The sequence below is a fragment of the Cyprinodon tularosa genome, unplaced genomic scaffold (genome assembly GCF_016077235.1).
Source record: "Cyprinodon tularosa strain WSP-4 unplaced genomic scaffold, ASM1607723v1 ctg130, whole genome shotgun sequence".
In the NCBI taxonomy this organism is placed as follows: domain Eukaryota; kingdom Metazoa; phylum Chordata; class Actinopteri; order Cyprinodontiformes; family Cyprinodontidae; genus Cyprinodon; species Cyprinodon tularosa.
This window is the reverse complement of record NW_024038115.1, coordinates 146,603-173,346: the sequence shown is the minus strand read 5'-3', so window position 1 is coordinate 173,346 and position 26,744 is coordinate 146,603. Positions and strand designations below refer to the sequence as shown.

At 38.6% G+C, this 26,744-nt stretch overlaps 1 protein-coding gene across 2 annotated transcripts in view; it reads right to left on the bottom strand.

Moving 5' to 3' along the window:
* kcnip3b (Kv channel interacting protein 3b, calsenilin) overlaps window positions 1-2,396 on the bottom strand; it is a 58,769-nt gene extending 56,373 nt beyond the window's left edge. For both annotated transcript variants that reach the window (XM_038277210.1, XM_038277211.1), the window contains exon 1: window positions 2,259-2,396. In XM_038277210.1, the coding sequence (XP_038133138.1) occupies window positions 2,259-2,264 (6 nt within the window). In that variant the 5' untranslated portion in view covers window positions 2,265-2,396. The remainder of the gene's footprint in view (window positions 1-2,258) is intronic.
* Window positions 2,397-26,744: the final 24,348 nt, after the last annotated feature.

Genomic DNA, 26,744 nt, shown 5'->3' with positions numbered 1-26,744 from the left:
CTGGTGACCTGTCCAGGGTGTACCCCGCCTCTCGCCCTTAGACTGCCGGAGATAGGCACTGGCTCCACCCCACCCTTCCTGGAACAAGTGGCAGAAGATCGATGGATGAACTTTCAATACCTTTTGCCATAGCATATCCACATGCATATTTGGCTTTAACCGTATTAAAATAATATTTTAAGTCTCAGGTATGTACATTATTCCACTAGTACTGCTACTGCTAGTGCCTCAATTGACTTAAAGTCATAGGGAAGCAGCTGTTCCATTGGTTGCAGTTCCGAATTCTCCAGAGTGGTACCTGACTTTACATAAGTGAATAAAGTGAATGTAATTGGTCGATTATCAAGGGGGCGGGATTGTGATGGCGGATATCTGGGAAGCATCTTTCTAACCCATTAGCAACTTGGTTCTCATAGGTTCCCAATGGGAAATTACATTGGGACCAAGTAGCACTTAGCAACGACACTGTCAAGGAACGTTATGGACAGCAGAAACATGCAAGAGGAGGAGAGTTTTGTGTCAAAGGTCATGGATGAGTCTCTTTCGTCATGCATTTTTTATTTAGAGGAGGAAAGCGAGGAAGAAGTTGTTGTGGAAGAGGTGGCAGAATCTTCATTTGGTGTCCGCTGAAGTTCTCGCAAGTTCTCAAACAGGCTCACCCTAGCGCTTTGGCGGGAAACCGCTGTGCGTTGCTAGAAATTCCAGACCGACGTTGCAGAAGCATACAAGCAAAACTGGTTTGTGACCAGACGCAAGCAACACTGATTTGTGCAGTTGCAGAAGTATAATTAATATGGGACCAAATGTGCTCTTAAAGTGTTAATTTAACACTGCAACATTTACCATGAAGCAATGGTATCTGTTGAAGCATCCATCCATCCATCCACCCAAAAAATCCATAAACAGGATTTTAAATGGTTTCTATCAGTCTGTGAAAATTTTGCAAAAGACATGTTTGTGCTCTCAGACTACCATTCCCTGTCCCAATAATTCATTCATATATCATAGTGTTGCCAACTGTCCATTAAAAAGGGAATTATGAAACAAAAGTATGTGTCTAATTAAATTAAGGTTTGATTTAAATGTTTACCAAAAAAAAAAACCCAAAAAAATTCACACACACACAGGAAAAGTTAAAAATAAATTCATAATGTCAGCAGGGTGGAAGACAATTTCCCTCCAATAAGTCTCTCTTATTTAATTTTCATGTTGACAAAACTCATTTATCCATCCACCCCTTTATCCATCCCTCTTGTCTTTCAGGTTCTATATATCTAAAAAAAAAAAAACACACACACACACATAATAAATAATATAATCACTGTGAAAATATCCAAAAATCAGTAAGAATTTTGACATTAAAGGTCTTTTGGTGAATTGATCTTACTTACCTCTTAGAGGTCATAATGCTATGCCTAAACAGTACAATCCTATATAAAGTAATTTTTTGCAAGTGCCTAATTGGGTTAAATAAACACTAATAAAACAACAGTTATATATAAAGCATCTTTGTGTCCTTATTGATTCCTAAAAGCAAAACAAATGTTTAATTATCATCCACAGGTTGTTCCTGATTTCAATCTCAGGGAGCAAATCGTTTAAACAGGAGGAGAAACTCAACCATAGTGGATTAATGAGCAGTGCTCTGCGAGGAACAGGGAAACACTTTGAGGCTCTTAGATGCACTCAGCTTGTTTTTAGGGACTGATCTCCTAACCTGCGCCCTCAATCTGAAGGAAAACCGGCAGACACGCGATTTCTGACACATAATCCCACTCTCCGAGATAGTCACACGAGGCGCACGCGTTTTAACAGCATTTAGGTCACGCGACACTCTCTGTGTCACGAATAAAAAAACTAGAGTAGTTGAAGCCCATATAAGAGGAACCAGGACCTATGACAGAGGGATAAAAACACGGTGAGGGGAACATGATGCCGGGTGACACTTGGCGTATGCAGGGATTGCGCTGCGCTCGGAGCGAAGCGTCTCCTCCACATTCAGCTTCCAGCTGAGCAGCAATTACATAACTTCACTAAGAAACTCCGCTTTGGGTAAACACTGGCAACAAATGAGCAAACAGAGCCCGTGGAGGGATGCTAAAATAACGAAATAAGGATAAAAAATCCAACAAGTAGCACAGAGAGTGGACGGATATTTAACTCATGCATGGTCTATTATCCACCGACTATCCACCGACTACAACAACCATTCTTTTATTTATTAGATAATAATATAGTTGGAGATATTTCACTCTTACCTGCATGTTTTTATTTTGTTTTTCCCCCGTGTTGTGTGGAGAGATCCCTGGATAAATGTGTCCTCTGTGCGCGGAGCCTCAGCCTGACTGCCGCTCCTCTGAATGCGAAGGAATGTGCGCACACACACACACACACACTTTTCACACACAGGGATTTACAGAGGGTGGAGTGCAGCAGGGAGCAGCTACTGAGAAAACAAGTGGACATCAATAATTTAGCGCCTAAATGGCAGTATGGTGGGGGACAGCCACCATACTGCCTGTGGATTTGTTTATCCAACAAGTTGACCTGTAACATCTGGCCACATGTGCAACATTAAGCCTCACAGCTGGGTTGATATAACAGGGCACACATTTAGAGCTCTATTCCCAAAACATTAGCACTTTACAACTTAATTGAGGTTAAGATCTTAGTAATAATTGCAGTAACTGTTTTAACATCAGTAGCAGCTGGTTTGGAATGACAATCCATTCTTCATGGTTGCTGGTACTTAGTCCTGTGGTGATTGAGCAAGTGTACGACCTGCAGATTGCCAGTTCATCTCAGGAAAAAACAAATAAAATGCAAAACGTGGCCTGCATTTATACAGTTTGTTTTTAAGTCAGGGGACTCCAAAGTGGTTTACGCTGCACTCAATCATTCAACAATTCAAGCACACATTGCCACAGCTGCCTTGGGGCACACCGACAGAAGCTGCTGTACACAGGCACCACTGGGTTCTCTGAACGCCATCTGTCTGAGCACAGACACACCTATTGGCAGTTTAGAGGAATGGATTGCAGAAAGTATTTTCTGTTTGCTGTTTTTTTTTTTTTTTAAGACCCAAAGCTGAGAATCAAACCCTAAAGCTCTAACAACTGCCGCAGCCTTGGATGTTCAGTCTAAATGTTGGTAATCACAGTGATTTACTTTATAGTCATACTATACTAAAAGTTGATATTGATAGATTGTCATAAGAAACCAATAGTTTAAATAAATAGTAGTTCATAATGTAATAAATCACAATTCTCATGACAATTAGTTTTCTCCTGGTAACACTAAAGATAGATAATTACCAGAAGAATTTAAAAGTGCTAATTATCAGAAGGAAATGCTGCCTTAGCTCTTTAATTGCCTGTTTTATTATTTTTATTTATTTATTTATTGCAAAGGGCTTTGTCTCTTGTATTCAGTGTTGCATTTTTTGTATTTTTAAAGTTTTTGTATTTGTTTTTTTTAAATCAATATTTTCTCCTTTAGTCTGTTAAGACTATTTTTTTTAAAGCACATGAGTCAGTTAAACCCTAATAATACCTGCCTGTTACATTTCGAAACTTATGTAGATTAGACATTAGCAGTTTATCTAAACGGGACAGTTCTTCTGCCATGATATGCAGTTATCATGCTCATTATGTATATAACAGAGATTTGGAAATGAAATGAGTGTACAGACAAAGTGGATGACTATTAGAAGCTCTCTCTCTCTCATGGTGCATTCGGAATGACCTTGATATAAGAACACATTGTTATTTTTGATATGACTGAAGCCTCATTTACAAACATGTAGGATGTAAAGATGGCGAGACAGCAAGCTCAATTTGTGGCAGTGGCAGCAGTGTGACACTACTGGTGGCTCGTCAGGCTGACACGGCTTTAGTACTGGCTGGCACGGCGTATTACTGGCAGGAGCCACTAGGCTGACAGTTTGTCAGATTGGACTGACAACGTTTCAGCTGCTACAGAAGCTGTTTTTCAGCAAATAACTTATTTATATAACCTCTAAGTAGATTGTTGTTTTGATATTGTGATGTTATTACTTAATGAACTGCATTAAAACTTTCATAAAGTAACATTTACTTTATGGAATGAAGTAGTTGGTTCATTCTTGAACCAGAGACTCTCAAGCAAGCGACAACTACGGACACTGAAGCAGATTTAGAAAGTTTATTCACTGAAGTGTTGGAGAAGGTTGCAGACCATTGATCAGGGGAGAGGAACAGAGCTTGGGCTGAAGAAGAAAAGGAGAACCTCTGTTATCTGGTTATTTTTCAGAGGACAGATTTGATGGATGGAGGGTGGACAGGCAGGCTGGTGAGTCAACCCGAGAGGAGACAGTTTTGGAGCTGCAAGGAGATGGAGGAAGCAAGCTTGATCCATGTGAGCTTCAGGTCTGGTTCTGTGGGAGACGAGAGCAAGGAAGAATTAGGAGGGCTCACTGGGAGCTTGGATTACTACTGACTTTGACCTGTTTACCACTTAGAAAGCGGAACCAGCTGGCATTTTGCTCCAGGAACTACTCCAATATAAAGGACCCCGCTGATTGCCGACAGAAAGTACCAGCTGGAACCAATCAGCCCGCCGCATACTCTCAGGCCCTCTCCGTCTGAAGTTCTTTTTTGTCTGCGATATCTCTGTATCTAAGTAACTAACTGTCCAGAAGCACTTTAAAACATAATGCCTTCTGCTGCACTTTTCTACTGAGGACTTGTCTCTTACACAAAGTTTTATTTCTGGTAGTAAGGAGTAGCTAGCCTCTGCTAGCACTAGTTTAGCATAGCTATGGCTTTTCTCCCTCCCTCCCTCGACTCTTACTTCTTCCTCTCCTGCTCTCTGTGTCAGTTATTTTCTGTTATTCCTCTGCCTCCTTTAGTGATAATTCTATGTGTAATAAGTGTAGTATCTTTTAGCTTTGGAGGCAAGGGTGTCAGAGCCAGACTCCCGGCTTTAGGCCTGATTAACATCCACGAGTTAAAGTAGGCCCCCCCATATAGTTGTTCTCCAAAGGTTCCTGAGCAGCCACGCGATTCGGCAACTGTACGCAGAAAGCGTAGTCATGGATCTCTGCCCATTAGTCACCACCAACCCGTTCACGTTTCTGACCGGTTTTCTCTTCAGAGTGACGTACCCACTGAGAAGCCCACCCTGGTAATTGGCAGCTCCATAGTCAGAAACGTGGCATTAGAGACACCAGGGACCATAGTCAAATGTTTGCTGGGGGCCAGAACGGGCAACATCAAATCCTACCTGAAACTGCTGGCTAAGGATAAGGTTAAATACAGAAAGATTGTTATTCAAAATGGCACCTGGTTACGTCGATAGAAGGTCACTAAAATTAGTGTTGCTTCGGTGTGTAAGTTTGCCAAAGCAAGGTCGGACTCCGTAATTTTCTCTGGTCCCCTCTAGTGTTAATTTTATCAGCCATTTTTAAATTTAGTTTCAGTTTTAGTCCAGTTTCAGCATCGCTTGTTAGTTTTTAATCACATTTAGTCGACATCATCCCAGTTTTATTTAGTTACATGATATATAAAAGTATAGTATTTAAGGTGAAACAAGGCATAGCTTGCTAGTCCTGAGAGTCAGCTTTGTATTTGGTGTGGGCAATTAAGGAAGCTTGTACAGCTGACCTGTTGTTGTTTCTGGGTGGTTGTTGGTGGTGTATCTTCAATCTGGAACAGAAATTAATACAATGTCAGGATAGCCGCACAGCATAACAGGAATTCCAAGTGTAAAAGTAGCATATAGGTCTGTTTTTTTCCTTAACAAAAACTAAGTCTCTGTAAAAACTACATTTGACAATCAATTTCAAACTTATATAAACAACCTAATCTGAAGAGACACGTCGCACTTTCATCTGGTTTGGTCTGCCGCGGTTTCCGTAGACTCGTGAACGCGCTTTTAGGAAATCCTATACACTACTGTTTATGCTCTAAAAACATTCTAAATGACTTCGTTTCGAGTAAATTATGGACGCTACCCACTCAGGACACTTGGAATACATTGGACGAGCAGTATGGAGGAATATTGACACGTTTTTTGTGGACTTTTATGGACCTTTCTGCCTCGGGCACCATAGACCTCCATTATTTGAATGTCAGCAGACAGCAAGAAGCCTCCCAGATCTCCAGATGCATTTGAGATATCAAAAAAGTACTCCAGAGTGTTGTTCAGCGTGGGGGTGAGTAGAAAATGAAGGCTAATCATGTTTTGGGTGTACTATTCCTTTAACACTAGTCCCCTCCCTGATCTGACCAATGATGACATGTTTAGCCGCATGTCGTCATTCAACCGCTGGTTGTTTAGGTGGTGTCCTGAAAACGATGTGGGCTACAATAATAATTGGGAATCCTTTTGGGGAAAGCCTGGTCTGATTCAGAGAGATGGCATCCATCCCACTTTGGATGGTGCAGTTCTTCTTTCTAGGAATCTGGCCACATTTATTAGTCCTCCAAAACCCTGATAACCCAGGGTGCAGACCAGACCTCTTAACACACCTCTCTGCAGCCTCTCTACTGTTACCCACTCATTACTCGATCCACACAGTGTCTTGCCCATGACCAAAATCTAGTAAATTAGAAAAGATTCCCAAAGGAGTGAATAGTGATAATCTAATTGAAATGAAAATAACTCCAATTGGGGAAAAGTTAAAATTATTCAATGTGGTTTATTTAACATAAGATCTTTCTTTAAAAGTCTGCCAGTTTTGATAATCACATTGATTTATGTTGCCTTACAGAAACCTGTCTGCAGCAAGAAGACTATGTGAGCATAAATGAGGCAAGTCCTTCTAGTTATTTAAACTTTCACATACTCAGAAATTCTGGGCGAGGAGGAGCAGCAGCAACAACATTTCAGTCTGACTTACTGATTAATCCAAAGGCAGCTAATAATTACAATTCTTTTGAACATTTAACCCTTAGTTTCCTTCATCCAAATTGCAAATCAAGAAAACCTCTTCTTTTTGTAACTTTGTATCGTCCACCAGGTCCTTAATCTGAATTTTTAGATGAGTTTTCAGAGTTCCTATCAGATTTGGTGTTAAATACTGACAGTGTCATCATAGTGGGAGATTTTAACATCCATGCTGACATTGAGGGTGATAGCTTAAGAGCAGCCTTTAATGCTATCTTTGTCACGATCTTGGTTCTGTTATGTTTTCTTTTGAGAATTCAGTTTTACTTTCCTCCATGTTTGCTAGTTTTATTGGTTTAATTCCTATTTTGTTGTGTTTTCTGGATATATTTGAGTTCTTAGGTTTTTATTTGTTGCCCTCTGTTGCCCTCCTGTGTTGGTCTCCTTTTCCTTAGCTCCTTTCTAGACTCCTCTCTTCACACCTGCTCCCAATCAGCTTGTTAGTCTTCTCTTTGTTCAGTCTCCCATAAATACTCTCCTTGTGCAGTTCCTCAGTACTAGTTCCTTGTCTTACCTAGTCTCTCCTCGCCTTTCCCCGACTCCACATGCTCTGTTCCCCTGATGTCTCCATGGTTCTCATTTGTGTTACATTTTAAGTTGGATTTTTTGGATTCCTGCCTACTGTAAGTTGTTTGTGATCATTCAACTAAATCTTCAAGAAACTCACCTCTGCCTCCCTGCCAACATATCCACATTTCTGTTCTCTAAATAGCAGAATGATTAGGAAGAGATTTCTTTAATAGTCTTAAAAACCAGTCATACATACATAAACTAAACTTACATCTGCATGGATAATTTGGGAAACTGGATTCACTGAGCACATTGACTTTTAAAGTTTAACAAAAAAATTAGCCTTGGTTTTCTTGTGTAATATAGAGACATCCAAAAATAATTTAGAAAGAGACCTTCTAGCCTGGGTATCAATAATCACACTTTGCAGATTGTGGAAGGTTTCCCCATCTGCTCAGCAACCAAACAACTAAAGCAAAAGACCTTTCAAAATCTTAGTTGATGCTTTTCAAAGATCTTCATTATCCAAAGTGAAAGGAGACCCATTATTATTACTCCAAAAGCAGCTTGGTAAAGATATCCTGTGGTCTGATGAAACTTGATTTGAAGTACAGGTGCTGGTCATAAAATTAGAATATCATGAAAAAGTAGATTGATTTCAGTAATTCCATTTAAAAAGTGAAACTTGTATATTATATTCATACATTACATACAAACTCATATATTTCAGATGTTTATTTTGTTTAATTTTGATGATTACAAATGACAACAAATGAAAATCTCAAATTCATCATATCAGAAAATTAGAATATTGTGAAAAGGTTCCAAATTGATGGCCCCTGGTGCCACACTCTAATCAGCTAATTAACTCAAACCACCTGCAAAAGCCTTTAAATGGTCTTTCAGTCTAGTTCTATAGGCTACACAATCATGGGGAAGACTGCTGACTTGACAGTTGTCCAAAAGACGACCATCGACACCTTGCACAAGGAGGGCAAGACACAAAAGGTCATCGCTAAAGAGGCTGGCTGTTCACAGAGCTCAGTGTCCAAGCACATTAATAGAGAGGCGAAGGGAAGGAAAAGATGTGGTCGAAAAAAGTGTACAAGCAAGAGAGATAACCGCACCCTGGAGAGGATTGTGAAACAAAACCCATTCAAAAATGTGGGGGAGATTCACAAAGAGTGGACTGCAGCTGGAGTGAGTGCTTCAAGAACCACCACACACAGACGTATGAAAGACATGGGTTTCTGCTGTCGCATTCCTTGTGTCAAGCCACTCTTGAACCACAGACAGCGTCAGAAGCGTCTTGCCTGGGCTAAAGAGAAACAGGACTGGACTGCTGGTGAGTGGTCCAAAGTCATGTTCTCTGATGAAAGTAAATTTTGCATTTCCTTTGGAAATCAAGGTCCCAGAGTCTGGAGGAAAAGAAGAGAGGCACTTCATCCACGTTGCTTGAAGTCCAGTGTAAAGTTTCCACAGTCAGTGATGGTTTGGGGTGCCATGTCATCTGCTGGTGTTGGTCCATTGTGTTTTCTGAGGTCCAGGGTCAACGCAGCCACATACCAGGAAGTTTTAGAGCACTTCATGCTTCCTGCAGCTGACCAACTTTTTGGAGATGCAGATTTCATTTTCCAACAGGACTTGGCACCTGCACACAGTGCCAAAGCTACCAGTACCTGGTTGAAGGACCATGGTATCCCTGTTCTTAATTGGCCAGCAAACTCTCCTGACCTTAACCCCATAGAAAATCTATGGGGTATTGTGAAGAAGAAGATGCAATACACCAGACCCAACAATTCAGAAGAGCTAAAAGCCACTATTAGAGCAACCTGGGCTATCATAACACCTGAGCAGTGCCACAGACTGATCGACTCCATGCCACGCCGCATTGCTGCAGTAATACAGGCCAAAGGAGGCCCAACTAAATACTGAGTGCTGTACATGCTCATACTTTTCATGTTCATACTTTTCAGTTGGCCAACATTTCTATAAATCCTTTGTTTTTATTGGTCTTCAGTAATATTCTAATTTTCTGATATGATGAATTTGAGATTTTCATTTGTTGTCATTTGTAATCATCAAAATTAAACAAAATAAACATCTGAAATATATGAGTTTGTATGTGATGTATGAATATAATATACAAGTTTCACTTTTTAAATGGAATTACTGAAATCAATCTACTTTTTCATGATATTCTAATTTTATGACCAGCACCTGTATTTGGCCATAATGACACTTGTTACATTTGGAGAAAATGGTGGAAGCTGTAACCCTTGGAACATCCTCCTAAATCTAAAGTGCAAGGGTGACTTTGTCATGTTGTGTGGGTGTTCTGCCGCAGGAGGTAACAGTTCATGATAGAGATTTGTCTTATAAAGAAATATGTGGAAATAAGATAAACATGCTCGTACATTAGCGAGGATGTTAGAGACTTTGCTTACAGAAAGGTAATTTAAATGTAAGAAACCTAATAAAATCCCCTAAATCACACATTAAAGCTGTAAATTAGTAGCTTTCCATCTAACTTCGAGAGCGGTCAACTCTGGGGTAATTTAAAATTTCTTGGAAAAAAAAAGGGGGGGGGGGAGGAAAAAAGGGAAAAGAAATTAGATTAAGTAATATTTCAAGAACAAAAAAAAGTTTGGGCTTTTTACATCATCCATTTATTGATATTAATAAGAAAAGCTACCTATAAGTGGAACTTATATTCCTTTCTATGTAAAAGATTTAAATGTAGCAGAAATAAAAACCTACACAAAAACAGTCTTTAAATATTCATTCATCTCTTTCCTCCCCTCTCCTTACATTAGCAAATTTATGAAGGCTCTTTTTTGTGTAGGTGTGTGTCTGTGCCTGCATTGCATGATCGTCATAAGAGTCTTTAGGAGAGAAATACAATTAACACCCTGCAAGAGAAACCATGTGCGCGTGGTGAGGAGCTAAATCAATTTAGTCGACGCCTTCCTGTAAAGCTGCCTGCAGCAGAAAGAGAGACAGCAGAACTGGGGCAAACAGTGACTGAGGGAGGTCAAGCTTCTTCACACATCACGCTGATTGTTTAATTAGCAGTGTGAAATGTAACCACCCTGGAGGAGAAATAAGGAAACACAGCTTCTTCAATTAAACTGATTTCTGTTATTCAACCAAGCTGGAGTACCAAAAAAAACAAGTTTTCCCTCAAAATGAGGATAGCTCTGATATGAAGAAGATGGAGTACCGAAACAATGCAAGTAGTAAGATCACTGTCTGCAGTTAAATTATGCTTTTGTTTAAAAAAAAAAAAAAGCACATCACCACACCAGAGTATCAAATGAAATAGTTCATGTTCTTCACTTTCACTATAAAAATGGATTCACCAATGAGGAATAGCTTGTATGAAATGTAAATGGATTCAAGGGAATTTATATAGGGCTCTTTCAGTCATTCTGAGCACTTTACACTAAAAGGACATTCATCCGGTCACATTCACACCCACACATTTGCAGACTGAATGGTAAGCAACAGCTCCGAAACATTTGGCAAATGGAAGCTAAAATGTAATCTATGACTTCTGATTTACAAGACAAGTATGCTACCAACTTTCCTTAACAAAAAAAAAAATAACTAAATGGATGTATGAGAAGTAAACCAGTTTTTATTTGAACACATTTAAAAAAATAAATATTGTTGCAGTTTTCCACAAATAAAGAAAAACCCTGGGTATACAAAATGGACCCAGTTGACCCTCTTGTGCTTAAAACATAAGCTGCTTCATCCAAAATAACCTTTTTATTATTAGCTAACCTCGGAAAACATTACACCTTTGAACAACAGCACTGTTCTTTTCTTCTATCCACAAAACTGGTGTCATTTCAACTTGTCGCCCAAAGACCCAAAAGTTTGCAAAAACATCTGTAACTTGAATTATACTACAATAAATGAGATACACTGCAAAAACGATCTTGAAATAAGTAAAAAATTTCTTAAATTGAGTGTATTCACCCTTAATTTGAGCAGGTAAATGAGACAGTTTGCCAATGGAATGAGTAATTTTACTCTTAAAATAAGATAATTAGATAAAATGCACTTGAAATAAGACAATGCAATTGTGTTTTCTTATTTTAAGTGTAAATTGTCTTGTTCCACTGGCAAAATGTCTCTTTTACCTCCTCAATCCAAGAACAAATGCACTTATTTTGATAAAAAATGACTTATCTAGATTCAGATTTTTTGCAGTGAGGAAATGGAGGTGAGAAAGAAAGAGGGGATAAGAACTAAGGGGAGAGAGAAAGAGACAAAGAGTTCATGAAAAGAGAGATCATAAAACAACAAAATGAACATGGAAGATATACAGTAACTCCTAGAAGTCTGCTTCCACACCTTTATGAGATGAGAGGGACAGAAAACAGCATAAGAGCAAAAAGAAGAAACAGACAACCAAATTAAAAATATAAAAACAAAGCTTCAAATTCTGTAGCTGCAGCTTAGTATTTAGTATAAGTGTGTATTCGTGAACCCTTGGAACCAAATACCAAACAGAGTTACAAAGGATTTACAAAGCCAAAGGGAAATATACTCAATAGCATGTGTGGCCGGCCCCAGAACCGATAAAGTGGCGACTCAAGCCTTAGATCACTGAAGCACAAGGAGGGCAGACAGTGGGACGGCTAATGTCTGATTTGCAAGTCTTGTGTCAAACTTTAACTGATCTTGAGCTTTTTTGTAAAAGTCAAATGGGTCATTCTCGTTTGATGTACAATTTTGAACTCCAGGCAAGCCCTGTGAGACAAATCTAACAAACATTCAGAACATATCTTATCTGTAAAGTCAAAAGGTAAGACTGTGATTTTTTTTGTAGACTTCTCTATAATTAAAACGCCTGTTATTTAAACAGCACAAAACATATGTGAAAATTGAAAATCAGGATAGAGCTTTAATTACTAGAAAAACATGTTTTGATCACAATAACAAGTAAATAGAAGAATTAAAATAAATTCTTCCAACTTATATAATTAAAATAATTACCGGTATGCTCTTTATCAATATGAAGAGCAAAATACTTAGAACATGGCAGACATTTTAGAAATACTCAAGTATAAATGGACAATTTTTCTAAAATCTTGATAAACCTGTCAACAAGGGAGGTGAGGTTGCTTGAGGACCCAAAGCAGAAATTAGTTCTTGTAGATTCAAAGAAAAAAATGAGGCAAACATCCAAAACACAAAAATACTATGGACCAAAAAACCAGCAAACATCAGAGAAAACTCACGTGGAGAGCCAGAGACAAGGAAGCAACTAACAATCAGCAAGAAACCAGCAAACAGTGACTGAGTATGAGGTTTATAAATGGGAGACTGAACAGAGAGCAGGCTAATCAGCAGATATGGAGCAGGTGTGGATGGAAGAGACCAGAAGGGAGCTATGGGAAAGGAGAAAGGCACAAGTGGGCAACAGAGAGCAACCAAAGATTGGTTAAACACAAATAAAATGGAAAATAAACCAAAGATTAAAAAAAAAAAAAAAAAAACAGAACAACTGATAACTGAAAAACAAAAACAAAGTCTCCAAAAGGGGAGAACCATAACAAAACCACGAGGAGAAAAAAAAAGATTTAAACTATTTTAAGCTAGACTGAATTGTTTTCTTAGTTTTATGCACTTTTTAAATTCCCACAACACCCTTTGATAAGATTGCAAGCAGCTTCTTAATTAAACCTAAAACTGATCTTTTCTTTCATGTCAAGTCCAAAGTTGGTTGGAAACGCTGTTGTGGAGCCGCTCCGATTAAAACTTCACTGTGGTTACAGTTTGATCCTTTTATAAATAAAAAATGAAGGTCAAGTACTTCAGCTCAGATGTTTTTTTTTTTCAGAGAAGCTGAACCAGAGAAGTCCCACCAGAGCATATTTGATACCTCATTAAATATGCTATGTGAATCCTAAGTGAGACATAAAATTTACATGTAAAACACAAACTGAGATAAGATGCTTAAAGCTAAAGTAAGTCTTTGGTTATAAAACTTTGGTTATAAAATCTAAGTGTAACTGGATCTCATTAGACACATTGCATGTAGGTACCAGATTTTATTTCCTGAGGGGTTTAAATAAAACAGTGAGCAAACCGTATCTAACTTGTGGATTGTCTGTTTTCAGTACTTTCTTTGCTAGAGGTAATTCACCCATTCACTTCAACACATTTGAAAAAAAATATTTTACTTTGAAGCTTGTTTATTATTAAAAGCCATAATAAATCAAACATAAGAAGTAAAACTTTAACAATATAGCATCTGCCAAACAGTAAAAAATAAAACACTCTTCTACTGAGTCTATCAGGATGGATGAAAAACAAAATCACATACCAGAACTTGCATTTATAGAGGATAGACGGAAATATGTAGATGCACTAAAATGTACATATATATATAAATAAAACTTTCACCACATTCATTGCCAACAAGAGGTCAAACAAATAGATAACAAGGATAAACTATGGTAAAAAGTGTGTCTGAGACTAAATTAATTATTTCCTTATACATTATATCTAAGTAGTAGTGTCAGGATTTGGTTTAGGATAGTTGACCCAAAAGCAGAGGCAGGCAGGCAGAGGTGAATTTTTAGTTGATTTAATGAAGAGTACTGAAACAAAGTCCAAAACCAAAGGCAACAGGAATCCAGAAATCCAAATGAAAACAAAGTCCAAAAACAAAAAATTCAAAGATAAAAAAAAACATGAAAATACAAGTCAAACGTTACCAAATACCTAGGAGTCATCAGGGGAAGAACTGTAACCTTAAGGAAAGCTCAGAGAGACGAGTAGGAGGAAGACTGATTAGGTTTGACAAGGACCCAGCAAAGAGGAACTGAACAGCAAGAGTATTTATAGGGGACAGAAACAAACAGAGGGCTAATGAGCAAACTGGGAGCAGGTGTGCACAGAGCAAGAGAGGAAGAGGGCTAGGGAAAAAGGAGAACATAAGAGGGCAGCAGAGGGCAACAAATAGAAACCAAGAAAACAGAAAATAACCAGAAAAACACAACAAAATAAGAATTAAACCCTTTAAACTAGAAAACAAGGAGTAAAGCAAAACTGGATAATCAAAAGAAAACAAAACTGAAACAGTAACTAGGAATTAACCAGAGAACGTCACAAAAATAGAAATTAAACCATTTAAACTAGAAAACAAGGAGTAAAGTAAAACTGGATAGTCAAAAGAAAAACTTAACAGAACCAGAACTCTAACTAGTAGTTAATCTAAACAAGCTATTGCAATTGCTATGCTATTGCTATTGCAATGCATATTTCTTCTTTGGTATGAAACTATTGATCCCCAACATTGTTATAATACCAGCCTGCATTGCTTTTTAAAGCTCTTAACACCTAGGATATCCTATCTGTCTAAGTTTTTATACCAAGTATTGGCAAGGTTAGTTGATCAACATCAATTAGATTTCCAATTAGAAGATATAAATATATTTTTTGACTTTTCTTGTGTGTGTGAATTTATTTTGGTAAACATTTAGATCAGACCTTAATCATATTAGATACCTAATATTGTTTCCTAATATGAGACAGTTCCTTTTTAATTTACAGTTGGCAACACTATGATATATGGCGACAGTGAATGGGATAATAAGTATAATAATATAATAATGTATAATAAGGGTACAAAAATGTGTTTTGCTACATTTTCTGACTGATAAAAACCATTTAAAATTTTTTAATGGATTTTCTGGATGGTTGGGGGTAGATAGATAGAATCTGGGTCTGTGAGGGAGAGCAGCTAATTAAACTGTGGGTGGATGTTCACATGGACTCATCATAGGTTCAAGTGTCCTTTGCTTCCCTGATTTTCTTTTGTTTGTCCACTCACACACATTAGTTTTTGTCTTCCTCACAGTGAGGAAGGGTCAGAAACAGTTAACAGAGAAAAGACTCCATAGGAGACAATAAAGTAAAGGCCACTTCCATCTTCGATCCAGCAGCTCATACGAAAACAACATGATGGAAGCTCTTCCTTAAGATGTTCAGCATCACTCCAATCACAAGTTGTCTCTACAGTAATGCCTGCATTCTGAAGGAAAGACTTATGGAAAATATTAAAACCGATCAATTTGTTTTTCTTGTCTGATAAAGATTAAAAAGGGAAAATAGCATGGAAATATTATCCCTCTGCCTGTCCATCCATTAGACTATAATCCATCCATTTATTTGTTTAAATACCCATCCATCAGATCATCTAAAATCTAACTAGATTTTCTTGTACCATAAACTGATATGATGGTGAATTTTCTAGCAAATATATCTAACAGAACATTCTATAAAGTTCTAATTTTGAAATCGGACACATATATATGCATCCTGTTCTATCTATGTAATTATTTATGTACCTTTTTCTTGAACTCTGATTTTTTTTACAGCTATTAGAAGACATTTTTGTTTATTTAATCCATTCAGCAAAGCATATTTAAGGGAAAGGCTATTTTTACAACCATTAAATATTTTTGGTAACTAAGCATGTAATTAACGCTAATCATTAAAGATATAATGAATAATATATTTATTTATCATAACAAAAACCCCAAGTTAGATAATAAACATATAATAACAATATGATGAAAAAACTGACTAAAATGGCTTCTTCCTTTTTTCAAAAGCATCTATACCTGTTACAATGAGCTTTGATCCGATGCAATAATAAATTACTATTAAAAGTAATTGGGGAATGAATAGATAATGAATGAATGAATGGCCTTTAACATACTTAAATAAAAGTTTAAAAAGTGTGGCATGAACTTTGCGTTTAGGCTACTTCCCTTTCGCCACACTTCTCTCTCTCGTCAAATGAGGTGAGGTCATCCTTGTTTCCCTGGAAAATATTCATAAACATCGACCCTCCCAGGTTAATCAGACCGAAATCCTTCTAAATGCTTTATTGGTTAACATTTGAGAACAAATACTATCCTGTAGTTTAAGAAACACAGCAGGCAGGTCAGGGAGAAAGTTGTAAAAATCAATAACATCCCAAGCTTTGAACAACTCATGGGATGATGCAAATCTACCAGGAGATTTACCACATGGAGGAGCCACCAAGATTAGCAGCTAATGTGAAATAACCCTTTTCCATGTGAGCTTTTAGTCATGTACTTTACAAATCGATAATAAAAGAATAGAAAGATAAAAGCCATTGTTCAAAGAAATAAGAAAGTCCCACATCCAGTTCAGCAAAGTCATGTGGTGGTGCTGGTCTTAGGACCAAATATGATGCCCATTTTAAGTGTTTACCTGCTGCCAAAAAAGGGAAATCAACAGGCTTCAGCAGCACTTGATAGCATGCCCGGGAAGAAATGCTATTATTTAAATAGGGTGAGCGAGAGCAGAAACACATCTAAAAGATGGACAGAGCCCTGAGGTCCAGGATTAAGAGCCCATGATGCAGGAAACAAACCTTTAATTTAGGTCTAAATACAAAACAGAATTTTGGAACCTAATGATGTATTCTGGACTAAGCATTGTCCTGAATACATCATTAGGCTATGTATAATTGTAAAATTACAAAAATTCCACAGTTGCTTGGGGTAAGAGAATATATTATATTCATCCATCACTGTAGGTAAAGATAGATTTACAAGGTTTTTAAATTTGAACTACCAAAAGCAAGTAGAAACCAATGCATCATCTATCTTTTCCCTCCAAAAGGTCCACTACTCTGTTATTGCTGAAATTGCCTTGCAATTAATAAATTATCCTACAATTTTGTTTCCTTTTTCTGAGGCCAGCATCGAGAGTTTAATTCATTTTTCACAGATGTATTCTATTTAGCTTAACTATTTCATGAAAACCAGAAGGATTCTATGTTTGAACCTGAAATTGAAACCAGAAATTTGCCTTTAATGCGCATTAGTAAGACGAATGAATGTCTGAACTTGCAGCTTGTGGATGGTGTTCTATTTATCAAGCTCAAGGCTGCATCACAATGCAGATGGATAATGCAATATACTGAAACTTTACCTCTGAAATGTTAACTAAAGTAAAAAGCTTATTGTTTGCGATTGCTCTTCTAATGCTGCATCAAAATAATTCCTTCTCAGAGGATTTAGCTTTTTCTGCCAAATGAATGCTCATGGGTTACAAAGCTTGTCGCCATGAAGGCAGGGAGGGGTGGCAGATGAAGACTCATCTTCAAAGTAATGTAGATTCCCGTCTGCTGCGGGCGGAGATTCCCCACAGAAAGAACTCGACAGCTGGAATATGCTGTCACTCCTTTCCCTTCAGACAGAGAAGAAACTGAGGGATAACACAGACACAAAACAGCAGCAGCTCGGGAGTAACTCACCCCTCAGGATTTCATGTTTCTATGGAGAAGTAGGCCTATTTATAGAAGCGATATAAATAGATCTTCCTGTAGCTCCAATGCACAAAATCCAGTCTGTACATAGCCAGTAGCCTTTATGTTATACAATGTGTTGTTCTCTTTGTGTTCCCATTGTTGCTTTTCAAAGCAAAGTTTGATTGAACCTTCTAAATGCTTCTCTGTGATTGACTGGCAGAACGGTTGAGCGGTTTATTGAGAAAGTGGAAAATAAGGTTTTAGTGCAATTGGTTTTAGTGACTTTAAAGCTCTGCGGTGTGACCTGTGACCACACTGACAATGAGGATGGTTGAGAGCAGGACTGGAACTTGGACAAACCACAAAAAGTTGAACATTTCTTCACCCAGAAGACAACTGAACCCTGAAAATTAGTCCCTGATAGCTTGGTTAAAAAATCAACCTAACAACTCAGCTGCATGTATTAAGTGGACAGAAAGGGGACACAAGCAGCTTAATGAGGAGGTGGTGGGGGGATAACTTTGTAGCTGTGGAAACTGTTGCTAAGTAGCAACCTGAGGCATCCCCAGGCAGACTGGAACAAAGATCTGATTGTGATTGGAGGCAAGGTGTTGGAAACCAGAAGAATGGAAGGAAGCGACAAGATTTCAGCCATGTATGGAGTAACCCCGACCGTACAAAATCAGTAAAGATTTTTAGGAAGACAAAATAAGTTTACTAATCAGTTCCTTCAATCCAAAAGGAATTTAAAATCACAAACAAATTGGGGAGGTCAAGAAAAAAAGGACTTTTAGATTAATTAAACCAGTAATATAATTCACATTTTAATTGCTGCAAGAGTTGAAATTTTCTCAAAATCGTTCATTTTGCTGAGAGGTATCCAAAGTTAGGCAAGTTTAAAGGAGGTGAAAAAAAGCGTTTTATCAAAGCGAAATCAAATGTGTTAAATTTCCAGTGTTGGTGTTGTATGTTGAAAGTAACATGTTAACAGGTTGCTGTTCATCCGCAGAGTTGAATTCAAGCAGCTCTGTCAAATGTTTTAAAATAAACAATAAGCACAGCTTCTCCCAGAATGTCAAACAAGCCCTAAACACAGATGCGTTAGCAAGGACAAGTTTATCATGCATTTTAGGGTTGCTGGTTCAAATCCCTGCTAGTTGTTTCTTCAGACAAGACTGTTGTCTTGCATAGGTGATGTTGTTCAGAGAGACTAGTAGCACCTGTTTGCAGCAGCCTTGCTTTTGCCAGTGTGCTCCAGGGCAGCAGTGGCTTCAGTTTATCAGACAGCCGGGAATTAATTACCACTGAAATGCTTCTGAGCTATATATGTTCATAGATCCTGATAAATGTTTACTTGATTTTAATCTTTTACACTTTATACTAATGTTAACTAAATTTAGCCCTGATAGAGGTTGAATTCAAATTTTGAAAAGAGTTTTCCAACTTACTCACAGTGCTAACAATTTAACACCTTCAAAAGTTTTAATCTAACTCCATCTAGTGTGGAACAATATAAACACTTTTAAAGTGTTGAATTTAACCTCCTGGAAGTTGAATTAACACTTCCAAATTTGCTGTGTACAAATGCTTAGACATATTGGGGGATTAGAAGAATACATGTGGCAGTGATTAAACTAAAAGATGTTTTATATCGCCCATAAGCCGGAGTTAAAGGACTGAATGCACTTTGATTAGAATGATGAAGGGATGCAACTCATGCCTAGTTCACGCCATAAGATAATTATGCTGATTTTTGACCTGATCTTCCCCACCTGACACTTTTAGGAATGCCCTTACTTTTTAGGAATAATAATAATTTTATGATATATCCTTGCTGTACCTTTTGTGCTAGGAGAGATCTTGGTTCAACATGTTATATTGTCTTTGCCTTATATTCTAGTATCTCAGGTGTTCCCTGAGGAAAAACAAGCATTCAGCCTCTCTGGCGTTACAACATGGCCAATCACAAAGGAAGCTGATAGAACTCCTACAAAAATACTCTGCCATTGTTACTTCCTCTTGTTTCAGATTTGCATTTTCTCTGATCTTACGTTTGATTTTGTGAGGTTTTGTGAGATATCTGAATTCTGCTCCTGGTGTGCTGATGTGTGGCTTTATACCACCCTTGGTAGGACTTGGTATATCTGTATTTTTTTACCCTCATGCACAGGGTTTTTTTAGTTTAAAAAATCAAATGACATTTAAAATTCTGCCACATAAACAAACATAAGTGGTGCAGTATGGTATGTCCAGTATTGGTGTTCAGGACCCCTGCTGTCAGGGCTAGCCCTGATTGCCTGACTAAAAACATATATGTACTGGGCAGAGTGATTACAGGGATGAGAAACATGTGGAAGTGACAGAAAGGATGGAAACAGTTTAGAGGTGCAAAAAAAATCATTCTTTTGCTTTTAGTTGCTCCATCCAGTTCCTTCTGTGGCTGGATCCGAATAGCCCAAACTGTAGCTCCCACCTCCTCTTCACCTTTGGCGGAGTTAGCAGGAACCCTATCCTTTGTGGGAAAGTAACTTCAGAATGCTGAATTACAGCAGCCTTGAGCCTTATGGATGTCATTACTAAACGAAAATGCACATTAATGAGGTAAGATGATGTCCAAACCAGGACTAAAGCCTTCTGGAAAAGTAAAAAAAAAAAAAAAAAATGAAAGTGACACAATTGCAGTGAAAAGCGAAGCAGCTCTCCATTGGTGATAAAAAGCTTTCTGCCGCCCTATTCAGACCGCTGATGAACTTCTCTGTTGGTTTAAGAGTCCAACATGATTTGCCTTATTCCTACTAAGCCTGTAACTTCTCATCAGCCAACAGAAAGAAATGTCTGCATCTAGTTAGTGGACTACGGTGCTGTTTTGCATGGTGTCCATTTTCTTTCAATATTCCGAGAAATATATATAACTGATTGAAAACCCTCATAACCTGATTAGACCTATCCAGGCTGAGAGAGTGCTAATAGAAGAGGGCCAAACAACAACCAGAAAGCTAGTCTGAAGCAAACTATAACGCAACAAAGGAATGACTTAAAGTGAAAAGTGTCACAGAAACAGGAACAATGGGCAAACATGAAGGAAATAGAATGAATGTATTCTCTATTTTTAATATATTACTGATAATAATAATACAGAATGAAACTGGAGACATTTACATTTTAGAACAGGTCAATAAGAGAGTTTACCTGTTAGGGTTGGAGGCCTTTTGTGTTTTTTAGTTTTGTTTTTTTTAGATTTTGCTTTTATGTTCAAAAAATAAACCAGCTATATATATATATATACACTGTTACAGAATAAGCTGTATTTGATTAACTGTTCGCCATCTGTAAGGGGGAAAAAAGTGACAACAGTATATCTTGAGAAATTCTGTATTGGCTCCCGTTAGATGGACCGCTATGCTCCCCTCCTATTCCTTCTCATTTGGTTTCCTTGTCTTCTCTGCTGCTGTGAAATCTGACTGACAGCAAACAGGGACAAAGAGGACATCCCATTAATATGCTAATCAGTGCGGGGATGACTTCCAACACTCAGAGCAGAGTCAAAAATACATGTGTGTCATCTGTGAAGCAAGCTGTATAAAATCAGAGCTCGGAGAGGAGGAGGGAGGTGAAATGAGCAAACCATGGAAAAAGGGAGTGGAGGCGACGTGAATAAAAACTAAAGTAGAGGGCTTGTGAAGAGGGAATCCCCATGTCAGAAATCACACGCTGTTTCCCTTCGTTAAACAGGATATTGTCTGACTGATCATGAACTGCATGTCCTTGCTGTGTGCAGCCTTCTGTGCTGGTATAAATAATCCATGTACCCTGCATCTGTGCAGAGACACACTAAGGGCTTATATAAGCATGCAAGATCTGAGAGTTTGAACTGACCCTATACAGAACCTGAGTGATGGGAGGAGACAGAGAGATAAACCTGTTAAGATTTAAAAAACAAAAAAAAACAAAAAAAAAAACAACTAACTGCTGCATCTGTATTTCTCCCTGTAAGACAGTAGCAGCTCAGTATTTTAGAGAGTAATTTCCAGCATGAATCCACTATATGCCCCGACATCTTTTATTCACAAACCATTTGTTCTGCAGCTGATAAGGCGGCCAGCGGTTTAAGAAGGCCTCTGAAAGACGCCTCCGTCACCTCTTCAGCTGTACAGACAGAGGGATGAGCTAGAACCGCCTACTCTTTCAGTCTGCCACATCAGTATAGACCGCTGCAAAGAAACACAGCCTCTGCCACAGAGACGGCACAAAGATAGACAGTCAGAGAGGATGTTTCATCCCATTCCCCTTATCTCACTGGCCAAAATCCCCTGCCTCTAGGAAGCAATTTAAAGGCCATACAGAGGGAGGCAGAAGTGAGAGGGTGAGCCAAACAGATACAGGAGTGAGAGCTTAGCACTAGGCTTCAGATTTATTAACCAAAACATTTAGAAAATAACTTAAAGTAAAATTTCACACGAGATTGTTTTGAAGACATTGTCTAAATAAAAGTATGTTTTGAAACATCTGAAGTTACTTGCTTATATTGTTTTAATGTCACAAGATTTTAAGCAATATATAAACACAAAGTTACACGGAGCTATGAAGGGAGAACAGAGTGATATACACTCACCGGCCACTTTATTAGGTACCCCATGCTAGTAACGGGTTGGACCCCCTTTTCCCTTCAGAACTGCCTCAATTCTTCGTGGCATAGATTCAAGAAGGTGCTGGAAGCATTCCTCAGGGAGTTTGGTCCATATTGACATGATGGCATCACACAGTTGCCGCAGATTTGTCGGCTGCACATCCATGATGCGAATCTCCCGTTCCACCACATCCCAAAGATGCTCTATTGGATTGAGATCTGGTGACTGTGGAGGCCATTTGAGTACAGCGAACTCATTGTCATGTTCAAGAAACCAGTCTGAGATGATTCCAGCTTTATGACATGGCGCATTATCCTGCTGAAAGTAGCCATCAGAAGTTGGGTACATTGTGGTCATAAAGGGATGGACATGGTCAGCAACAATACTCAGGTAGGCTGTGGCGTTGCAAGGATGCTCAATTGGTACCAAGGGGCCCAAAGAGTGCCAAGAAAATATTCCCCACACCATGACACCACCAGCCTGAACCGTTGATACAAGGCAGGATGGATCCATGCTTTCATGTTGTAGACGCCAAATTCTGACCCTACCATCCGAATGTCGCAGCAGAAATCGAGACTCATCAGACCAGGCAACGTTTTTCCAATCTTCTATTGTCCAATTTCGATGAGTTTTTGCAAATTGTAGCCTCAGTTTCCTGTTCTTAGCTGAAAGGAGTGGTACTCGGTGTGGTCTTCTGCTGCTGCCCATCTGCCTCAAAGTTCCACGTACTGTGCGTTCAGAGATGCTCTTCTGCCCACCTTGGTTGTAACGGGCGGTTATTTGAGTCACTGTTGCCCTTCTATCAGCTCGAACCAGTCTGGCCATTCTCCTCTGACCTCTGGCATCAACAAGGCATTTCCGCCCACAGAACTGTCGCTCACTGGATGTTTTTTCTTTTTCGGACCATTCTCTGTAAACCCTAGAGATGGTTGTGCGTGAAAATCTAGTAGATAAGCAGTTTCTGAAATACTCAGACCAGCCCTTCTGGCACCAACAATCATGCCACGTTCAAAGTCACTCAAATCACCTTTCTTCCCCATACTGATGCTCGGTTTGAACTGCAGGAGATTGTCTTGACCATGTCTACATGCCTAGAAACAGCATTAAAAGTTTTAGACATCTCACTTAAAGCAGCTCTTTTCAATCTATTCTCTAAAAATGAAGGTTTTGCACAGCTAGAAATCAACCAAAACATGGCTGTTCCAAGGGTAACCAAAGATATGGTAGCTGGGAGAAGCACACACGCCGCAAATACATAAACACGCAGCAAGCACAAACAGTCCTGCAAACAAAAAATAAAGACTACTGAAAACATTAAAAAGATTGGAAGGAAAAGCAATGCAAAAGAGAAATGGAATCACATAAAATATAGAGCTGCAAAATTCAAACAAGCTGCAAACATAAATGGGCTGTAACTTTTAGATGAGCTTTAAACACCTAGGAGAAGCTGTCATGCAAAATACACATCTATGATCTGTTACCATACGAGATTATGCTCATCTCCTTTTAATGGTCTGGAGAACTTTTGTTTATGCAAAGCTAGTTTGCATAGGAGGAGTTTTTTCATACATTTTTCTGTTTTTTTGTGTGTGTTTGCATCATTTGTGTTTGGGGCACATTTATCTATAAAGCACATTTGCACTATGTTACCCCCTTTACCTGTAATTGTACTTTTCCTCTTTGTCAGTCTTTTTCTGCAGGTGGGCGAATCCATAAATTAGCTATGTGCTCTACCCATCAGGGTTGCCAACAAGTAGGGGACACAGCCCAACATGTGAAAGGTACTTTGGTAAGATTAGACCAGAATTTAATTATATTTAAGCCTATATCCAAAATATTATAGCCTACACTGGATATAATCATAGAGATTCAGGGCCAAAACTAAAGCTTGGTTTTTGCAGTATCATGCTGAGTGAAAGCTTTCTTCAACAGGACAGTGGAGATGATTAAAGTTGATGAGAAAAACAATTTAAATGGTTTGAAACTGGAATGAAGGTTTTCCTCCTAGCACAGTGACCTTTTATATACAACCAGGGATTAAAAGGATTTGATTAAAGGTTTAGATTAGGGGTGGGCAATTCCTGTTCCTGAGGGCCGGCATTCTGCAACTTTTAGATGTGCCTTTGGTTCGACACACCTAAATAAAGTAATTAGACGATTAATAGGACACAGGAGGAACTGACTGCATACTGAGGAGGTAAGTCAGTCATTTGTTTCAGGTGTGTTGGACCAAGGGTGGATCTAAAAGTTACAGGATACCGCCCCTCAGGAACAAGAATTGCCCACCCCTGGTTTAGATGGATGCAATAAAAGCCGGCCTTATGCACTGGAATGGTCCCGTCAAATTCCTGACCTGAAGTTAACCAAGATCCTGGCGGCAGGTTGTGATGCAGCCAAGATGTGATCCAACTACTCTGAGTCTCTAGATTGGTAAAGTTGATGGAAGAATTCTTCAAAGGACTTTTAAAAATAAGTTATAGTATCAATCATGTATTTGGCGCTAGGTTTACCGCACCGTGATGTCAATGCCAAAAGCTGTCAGGAGTGAGGTGTTTGGGCAAAATTGGACAGTCCCGGACTTAGTAATTGGGACGAAAATTATTTTTTTTTAGGGATTAACGCAAAATTCATTAAATCACCGTGAATTTAATTGTTCTAGGTATAAATAAAGATCTATTGATTAATCGAATCTTCCACTCCATCTTTCCCTCATGCGTGAACACGACCCCAAGATACTTAAAGTCCTCCACTAGGGGCAGTACATCCTCCCCAACCCGGATAAGGCACTCTACCCTTTTCCGGCTCAAGACGATGGTCTCGGATTTGAAGGCACTCATCCTCATCCCAGCCGCTTCACACTCAGCTGCAAACCGCTCCAGTGAGAGCTGTAGATCATGTCCTGATGAAGCCAATAGAGGACAAGAAGAAGACAGATCCCCTCAACACCTTGGCTTTGCTAGAAAATTCTGTCCATAAAAGTTATGAACATTGAGCTGTTATGAGACAAAATCTAAAATGTATAAGTAGAATAAAGTTTTCTCAACCTTCAAGCGCCAAAAATGATCCATATCCAAAAGAAAAACCTTCTGCTGAATCAAAGACAAACTGTCGAACTGACCTGAATTTATCAAACCTTTCTTTAGTCAGTATGTATGACATCGAACTGCTGCTCTAACATTAAAATGGCTGTATCTGAGTCTGAATGGTAAGCCAATTAAAATGTGGAAACCCTCCTAGGATAGGAGTGCTCCTCTTTCCATCCCAGGATGGAATTAATCTAAAATTAAATGAGAATGTTTAATCAAATGCTGAGGCATCCTAAATGGATGCGCTGTGACTTTTCTTTATCGGTCACTTCCTAAGATGACCTCTCCCTCGGCAAACAGACAACCTACTTCCCTTATCTAAAATCGACAACTCCATCAGGTAAACTAATGCACACTTAAAGCAGTTAGGGGGCTTTTTAGGAAATAATTTATAAGAACCGCTTCCATCATTTTAGGATTACTCTATTGCTAATTAAAACACATGTAGTGAACAGTCAGGAATCCACAGTTATCAGATAAATGGTTATTAATAAATCTATGAGGCTTCTCAGCAGATACATCCCAATGCTTTGGCAGAGTAGGATTACAATGACAGGAGGCCTTCTGATTTGCTAACATCTGCTCTGACAGGTGCACTGAGAGCAACCTTTTACAGCATCTTTCCTAAAGAAAAATGTTGAATATCTCCATTTACAGAATGATTTACAGGCTGTAAAATATGCAGTGACCACATAGCTTAGCTTAGCACATGAGCAGAAAGATAAGCGCTCTGAAGAGATAAAGGAAAACCCCTCAAGCAGCACCTTTAGCGCTCACTAATTAACATTTGACATTTCTTAATTGCTACAGACACTGAGGCATAAAATGAAACAATCTACCAGTGACCAGAAGTTTCCTCTGAGCTTGTTGCTAAGAAACTGCTAAACAAGAAACTCATAAAGCATTTTAGTATCTTTTCTAAAGTTAGACTCAGCTAAAATGCATTTTGTTCTAGGTGCCGGTTATTTATTTTGGCAACTTTAAGTAGGACTCACAGGATTTCCAATCTGTATGCAAGCCTGCTAGGATGACTTGTACATAATAATGGCAGACAGTGGACATCCTTTACATATAAAGTCCAAAACAACCAGTCACTCACACAAGGAAGAGAATGGAGGAATGAAGGAAGGTAGAAAAATGAGTACTGAATAAGAATAAGGAGCAAGAAAGAGGCAGAGGTAGGAAGGAAGGAAGGTGCATTAAGTTATTAAAGGGATGCACCAGGCAGTGACATAAATTACTATTTATTCTGTTAGATGGATAAAAACAGCCATTTTCACT